Raw genomic sequence first — 7,793 nt, forward strand, 5'->3', positions numbered from 1 at the left:
CAGTTTCAAGCTCAATATTTTTTCAATAATGAACACGTTAATGTTTGTTCTAAGTACCAAAAAGAGAAAACGTATAAAAATACTCTTTAATTTGGCATTTTTGAGGTACTTGATACTGTGATATGACAAGGTACCAATCATGCTTGATGAGGGGGTCCTCGAGAAAATTTTGTTGGGAACCACTGCCCCAAACAACTGGCAACACTTTGTAAAGTATCTCTAAGAGTGTTGTTCCGAGATTAATTACAGTGCGCGCACTACTTCTCTTGGCTGCCTAGCACAGAATCTGTATGGGTTGGAGGACTTCGGGAAGCTGGCTAGCATTTCCTCTCAGCAGGCTACACTCTTTACGACTATTCCTAGCCATTGGCAGATTTCGGGTTCAGGCTGTTTGTTTCAGAGCGAAAGGTGAAGCAGTTCCTGGGCCTTAGTGGGTGCCGAATTGACAGCCCTCTGGCCTATGGCTAAGACATTTCTCCGCATTCTAGTGCGTGTTCTATATCTTTTGCAATTCCTCTGCACTGTGGCACTTGCCTCATACACAAATACACGTCATCTCCGAATTGTAGAAGTTTGGCAAGGAAGCATGTTGTTCCATGTAGATCTGTCATCAAGAGGGGTGGTAGATCGTTACCTGTTCTTCTGTGATCTGCATATGTAGTGCAGAAAAAAGGACTGTTTGCCTTTAGGTATGAGTGCTTATCGACCTTCAACTATGTTATTTTACTAGTTTTATCAAGTTTCATCAAAACTCATAGGCACCTTACTATTGATCAGTTCTTGAGCTCCGCTGGAAGGCGAAAACGGCTTTACAGAAGCTGTCATTCAGAAACACTCTGAGGCACGTGTGGATTCAAACGCTCCCTGGACATATCTGGTGCGTACACATTTTTTGTAGGTGCTTTTGTGTCAAAACTGATAAACGTTTGTAGCAGAAACTGTTTGACTACTGAAACTCAGTTGACTGATTTTGGTGAAACTTGTCACAGCGTAAGGACAAAGTTAAAGCTCGAAACACGGTAGTGCAAGAGAAATAGTTCCTTAGTACTATGTTTAGTCTCATTCCTTTGTGTCTCAGTAGAGGATGAGTAGCACCCCAAAATCTTTAAAGAAAAATTACGCGAATAGCCAGACTTCGACGAGGAAGACGAAACTATCATCTCCGTATTGAAGAAACATATGAAGACATGTGAAGACACATGTGAAGTGTGTACGCTTCTCGGTTATTACGATGTTACACTATGGACTTTTCCCTGGACTATCTCATTCGTAATCTTGTAGCCCTGACCACGTATATGCAATTGGATGGCTTCCATAAATCGATTCACGTAACTGTCAGGCTACTTTTGGTCGCAACCGTCTCTCTGAAGTAAATGTACATCGTTCTAGTAACCATAAGATAGTCGAACAGTAACCAAATGTTAAGGCAGGAATAAGAACAATAGTATCCTAATTAAAGTCTCCTCAAAATCTACATTTGATCAATTGCATGCCTACGAACTTCCGACAAAATGGCGAAGTATAAGGGGCACTCAAATTAAATCAAGCCAAATAGAAAAGTAAGTAAACAGTTTATTATTTTAAAAGTAATCATCGTAACTGTTAATAGAATTGTCCCATAGGGAGACATGACGGTCAATACCCTCATGGAGTAATGTTTACGGTTGCCTAGGGAACAACGATTGTACCCAGGCGTACATCTCTTCGTCCGAAGCTAATCGACAGCCACCAATGTATTTCTTAAGATCTCCAAAAATATGGAAATCGCGTGGAGAGAGATGTTAAAGAGTTCCCAGCGAAGCTTCTGCAACGTACACTTGGACGTGCTCGCATGTTGTCTACTACAGTGCAGAAATTTGATCGGTAGTCCTGATCCCTCCCCATGCGGTTTCTTCATTTACGGAGTCCTGGAGAAGTTCGCGATTGTCGATTTGCTTCGCACGAAGAGCTGCACATCTGGGTACAACCGTATTTCTGTAGACAACCACAAATTCTTTTCCATAAAGGCATTGGCGTCTTTCCTCACGGTGGGATAAATGTAAAAGTATTAGCGGTTATAGTGATAACTTCTGAAACAGCTTGCTTACTTTCTTCCATCTGTCTCGTTGTCATCTAAAAGTTCCTTGTACATGAATACCGATGGATAAAATTGTAACAAATTAGAAAAAAAAATTTTTTTTTCAATCTATAACTTCAAATTTCGGCTTGGCAACCTACCATTATCGCACACTTCGGCGCGCTTTCTTAGAACCATTTCGAAAAAAAGTCGCTGAATTCCGCCAAATACGAGTTCACATTTACAATGAACCTCAATTAGAAAATAATTTCTGTCCCCAAGCCATCTTTTCAGACGGAGAAACAGATTAAAGTCACAATTGTGTCAGTTGGCGATTTCCAATAATCGAAATGAGAAACTGCGCGTTGTCCTGCTAAAAGCTCAATTTTTTTGCAGACCATTCTTGGACGTTTCGCTTGGTGTAAATTGGCTTTGATTACTGAACAAACCTGGTAAATAAAATTAATGTTAACCACTCTCCGCGGCGGAGAGGCTTTGGAGTTGTTTTCGTGGGAGCACACCGTGTAGGTTTTGAACAAAGCTTGTAGTCAAACAGCTCATCTCAGACCAAGCTTTTATCACCTACACCAACCTACACTATACGATTCTGCAATGAACCGACTGAATAGTCAAAACCGATGCAGTTAAGGGCCTCATCATTGTAGAATTGGTTGGGTTTCTACAGCAACTTCATGTCTTTCGTAATTCAAGTTTCGGAGGTTTCAGTTCCTGTGGAACGGGCACGATCGATTTCCTTTCTGATCGTTCCCAATCCGGGCTTACGCTCCGTCACTTCTCGCTAAGCAATAACTTCATTTGTAATTGAAGGCCTTTCATGCATTCGCTGTCTCACAATCATTAAAATTCTTACACCTGTCTTGACAACACTAAACTTTATTTAGAAAGTTCAACATGTGTTGGTGACGATTCACTCGGTATTCGTAATCTCAGAGTTAATCTGATGGTCTCAAACAGAAAAATACACTACATATGTCTTGTCTTAGTGTCCAGTATTTGCGCATGACTAATTAATGTACGCCTACGGCAAATTCCGGTCGAGGCAGTACCTATTAGTAGAAACCCCATCTCATCAACTCTAGCATACACTCAAAACATTAAGCTACGTGGCTATATTCACGTAAGATTGACAATAAAATTTAAATCTATCAGTTTATTACAGCGATGTAGCAGTGTTTCAAAAGTAAATTACTTCTTCGTTTACACTGCCATAACGGTGTCTTAATAATTCATGAAAAAAATTAGGCAGAATCAGAATTTGCAACACACAAATCACAGCAGTAAACACAACAATTAAAAAAGAAACTATATAAGCAATTTGTTAGCGTACATTTGCGAGGTCAAATGAAGACTCTTTGCCTTAAATCAAAAAAACTCTGAGATTGAATCTTAAACAATGTACAATCTGTTAAGCGCAAAGCAAAAAAATTGTTTCTTCCTGGATTTTTTTTTTTTTTTTTTTTTTTTTTTTTTTTTTTTTTTTAGGTGTCTGAAGGACCTTTCAAGCAACGGAGTGGTTTCTTAAGCAAAGTTCCTGAAATAATTATACAGAGCTATCACTATCTTGAAGTTCGATCCTTCAATCATTCATCGCACGTGTGGCAATCTTTAAACAATTTCCACTAGCAATTATGTGACCACTCCTAGGACACGCTACTTCCCGTCAGCCCCAGCAACGCAACTATCAGTATTCAAAACAAACAATTTTTACAAACCGCATCTTCCTTTAATGTGTCACAGACTGCAGTAACAATTATTGTTGCAGCAGTTTATCTGACATAAGTCCAGCCACCTCTGTGTACCGGTACAGTAAACACGGTAGAAGGATATTATAATTGATTTGAAGTATTCGACAGGTACCTCCGTAGAACAATACTGGGTGATAATAATGATGAATACTGTCGACTGCTACGTGCGTAAAGCGTGGTAACGCGAGCCATTTTAGTAGAAATCCATACACAGGATTAAGAAAAGGCAACAAACATGCATTACAATACTAGTACAAAGACATAAGCAGTCTTCCAATTAGTGAATGTTAAACGTGATATTGATGTAATGCCTTACCTCGTATCCACAAACGTTTTCATCCACGGTGTCCAAATACCTTAACGAAGCAGAACCCTTCGAATAATATAGGGGTTTTGGAGGCATTCGTGGTACACATGATATTTGATTAGTAACAAACAAGATCACACCTATAACAAACAACATAATGTTTGCAGCAATTACGTCCAACACTCATACGTCTGGCAGCAATGCCGACGCACTACTTCCGCGGAAACTAACAGACTTCGCTGTTTTAAACTCCACTGCTCCGTATCTAAGGCCGGTATTACACTATCAAATTTCTTTGTCAAAGATTTGATCAAAGATGTGATCAAATATTCCGTCAAATATATTTGACAGAGATCTTTGACGTAGCGCTAGAAGGGGTATTCAAGCCCCTACCACGCCGTAGCGGAGAAGCGAGGCAACTGTCCCCCAATTGAAGCAGCTGATCGCCGCCATTTGCAGGGATGAATCCTAGTACTGTGATTGTGATTTGAAGTATATGAGACGCAGCAAGAGCAAATTGAAACACAAATTAACCACATGTCTGTTTAAAAAAATACTGAGTATCCGAGTCTATTTTAAATGTATACTTAAATGAATGAAGTTTCCTAATTTCCGAAATACACTCCTGGAAATGGAAAAAAGAACACATTGACACCGGTGTGTCAGACCCACCATACTTGCTCCGGACACTGCGAGAGGGCTGTACAAGCAATGATCACAAGCACGGCACAGCGGACACACCAGGACCCGCGGTGTTGGCCGTCGAATGGCGCTAGCTGCGCAGCATTTGTGAACCGCCGCCGTCAGTGTCAGCCAGTTTGCCGTGGCATACGGAGCTCCATCGCAGTCTTTAACACTGGTAGCATGCCGCGACAGCGTGGACGTGAACCGTATGTGCAGTTGACGGACTTTGAGCGAGGGCGTATAGTGGGCATGCGGGAGGCCGGGTGGACGTACCGCCGAATTGCTCAACACGTGGGGCGTGAGGTCTCCACAGTACATCGATGTTGTCGCCAGTGGTCGGCGGAAGGTGCACGTGCCCGTCGACCTGGGACCGGACCGCAGCGACGCACGGATGCACGCCAAGACCGTAGGATCCTACGCAGTGCCGTAGGGGACCGCACCGCCACTTCCCAGCAAATTAGGGACACTGTTGCTCCTGGGGTATCGGCGAGGACCATTCGCAACCGTCTCCATGAAGCTGGGCTACGGTCCCGCACACCGTTAGGCCGTCTTCCGCTCACGCCCCAACATCGTGCAGCCCGCCTCCAGTGGTGTCGCGACAGGCGTGAATGGAGGGACGAATGGAGACGTGTCGTCTTCAGCGATGAGAGTCGCTTCTGCCTTGGTGCCAATGATGGTCGTATGCGTGTTTGGCGCCGTGCAGGTGAGCGCCACAATCAGGACTGCATACGACCGAGGCACACAGGGCCAACACCCGGCATCATGGTGTGGGGAGCGATCTCCTACACTGGCCGTACACCACTGGTGATCGTCGAGGGGACACTGAATAGTGCACGGTACATCCAAACCGTCATCGAACCCATCGTTCTACCATTCCTAGACCGGCAAGGGAACTTGCTGTTCCAACAGGACAATGCACGTCCGCATGTATCCCGTGCCACCCAACGTGCTCTAGAAGGTGTAAGTCAACTACCCTGGCCAGCAAGATCTCCGGATCTGTCCCCCATTGAGCATGTTTGGGACTGGATGAAGCGTCGTCTCACGCGGTCTGCACGTCCAGCACGAACGCTGGTCCAACTGATGCGCCAGGTGGAAATGGCATGGCAAGCCGTTCCACAGGACTACATCCAGCATCTCTACGATCGTCTCCATGGGAGAATAGCAGCCTGCATTGCTGCGAAAGGTGGATATACACAGTACTAGTGCCGACATTGTGCATGCTCTCTTGCCTGTGTCTATGTGCCTGTGGTTCTGTCAGTGTGATCATGTGATGTATCTGACCCCAGGAATGTGTCAATAAAGTTTCCCCTTCCTGGGACAATGAATTCACGGTGTTCTTATTTCAATTTCCAGGAGTGTACGTCTGCATAGAGACGCGAAATTTAAGAATGTAAGGCTCTTTCCTGACAAGGTGGAGCGAGTTTACATCGAGTTATTTGCATTAGATAGTTACATGAAACTTTTAAAGTTGCAGCCAGTACGATTATTATTTAATTCACATAATTTTTCCTGTCAGGTCCTGTTTGCTTTTTGCCGACTACTGTGTACATTTTGCACGCTTACTTTTGTTTAGCACAGTATTGTCTAAAGTTATAGCAAAAGCTTTTAACCTATCCGAATATTGCTGTGATCTGTTTTTGCTTCTATCTAGGACCTCCAATAACATGTCACTGTGAGTAGCGTTAATAAGCGAGATTACTTTATCGTTTACTAAGTTTTTAGGTTTTAGTTCTTCTAAAATATTTGCTAATTTGCAAATCTTCTGCGTCTGTCTTTTGCACTTTTTTTCGTTGTATTCAACTTAGTCTTATATTGAACAATTTTTACTTCCTTCCTTTCTTCAATTTTTTCGAACTTTTCCTTCAGCTTACTTGGACTTGATGGAAACGAATAATTGTGGTCTCCAGTGTAACCAGAAACGTGCTCATCCACACACACGTTTTCTGCTGTCTCAACATGCTTTGGCTTTGGAGGTTTCCTTGCCTTGGTAACTTGGAAAAGGAACATTCAAAATTATACACACTGACAGTATTTCCACACTATTTAACCTAGTCCTATATTGCACGATTTCCAGGACACTACGCCTTTTCCAAATGAGTTGGAAATCCAGATACTGTCGGTATAGCATCGTCCTTCAGTTGACGTCTATTTACATAATTTTCCATGTAACAATTCTCTTCAAAATGAAGAGAGCACAGCAAATGATTTGCTGTCGGTTAGAAGTTCTCTCTCCGAGTAGCAACCAACCATTTCCGATTTAGAAAATCATTTGTAAGGGGAAACCTAAATTTAAAAAACGCTCATGATTTATTATTTCTCCATGAAAATGCTATATATAAGTAACAGATAGTAACGAACAACCAGAAATGACTGACCTGTGAAATGTAACATTGTTTCCGTCTTCGTCTTTGCTTCCATTCTTACTGTTACAATTAAAAGCAGCACACGAACGAACCATGTTTACGCACTGTTTCCCTGCAAATGGCGGCTTCTGTCACGTTCAATGTGGGGACGCGACACTAGCGCCAATGCGTGGTCTAGTTTTTATTTAGTAAGTCTATGGGGGTATTACACTGTCATCAAATTTCCGTCAAATTTCAAGATGGCTGACAACAACTTGTTATTCCCTTTTCATAATACTATCTTCAAGTTTCTTTCATTTATATATAAATAGCAGGTAAGTGTAACTAAAATTTAGAACAATAGCCATTAATTTGGAATAAGCTGCTACTAGCTCAGTTATCATAAAAAGCTGCTGTTTATCTTCTACTGCTTGCTTAATATTTACATTTCATTTTTCAGAGAAAGTAGTTACATCAGTAACAACAGAAGTCAGTCAACAATACACTGCTACTTGTCATACAGATTTCCAATGAACATTGTTACTTACTATGTAGCTAATAAGCATTTCAACACCTGAATACAGGTACTCACATAATGCATAGAGAGAGTGGTTGATGTGGTAATTTTGCAATTTTCT

The 7,793-nt window shown here is 42.1% G+C and overlaps 1 protein-coding gene across 1 annotated transcript in view; it reads right to left on the reverse strand.

Moving 5' to 3' along the window:
• The window catches only part of LOC126238558 (lysosomal alpha-mannosidase-like), a 181,475-nt gene extending 177,187 nt beyond the window's left edge, over positions 1 to 4,288 (reverse strand). The window contains exon 1 of the mRNA XM_049947799.1: positions 4,139 to 4,288. Coding sequence (XP_049803756.1) covers positions 4,139 to 4,285 — 147 coding nt within the window. The 5' untranslated portion in view covers positions 4,286 to 4,288. The remainder of the gene's footprint in view (positions 1 to 4,138) is intronic.
• Between the last annotated feature and the right edge of the window lie 3,505 nt (positions 4,289 to 7,793).

This window comes from Schistocerca nitens, chromosome 1, assembly GCF_023898315.1.
Source record: "Schistocerca nitens isolate TAMUIC-IGC-003100 chromosome 1, iqSchNite1.1, whole genome shotgun sequence".
In the NCBI taxonomy this organism is placed as follows: Eukaryota; Metazoa; Arthropoda; class Insecta; order Orthoptera; family Acrididae; genus Schistocerca; species Schistocerca nitens.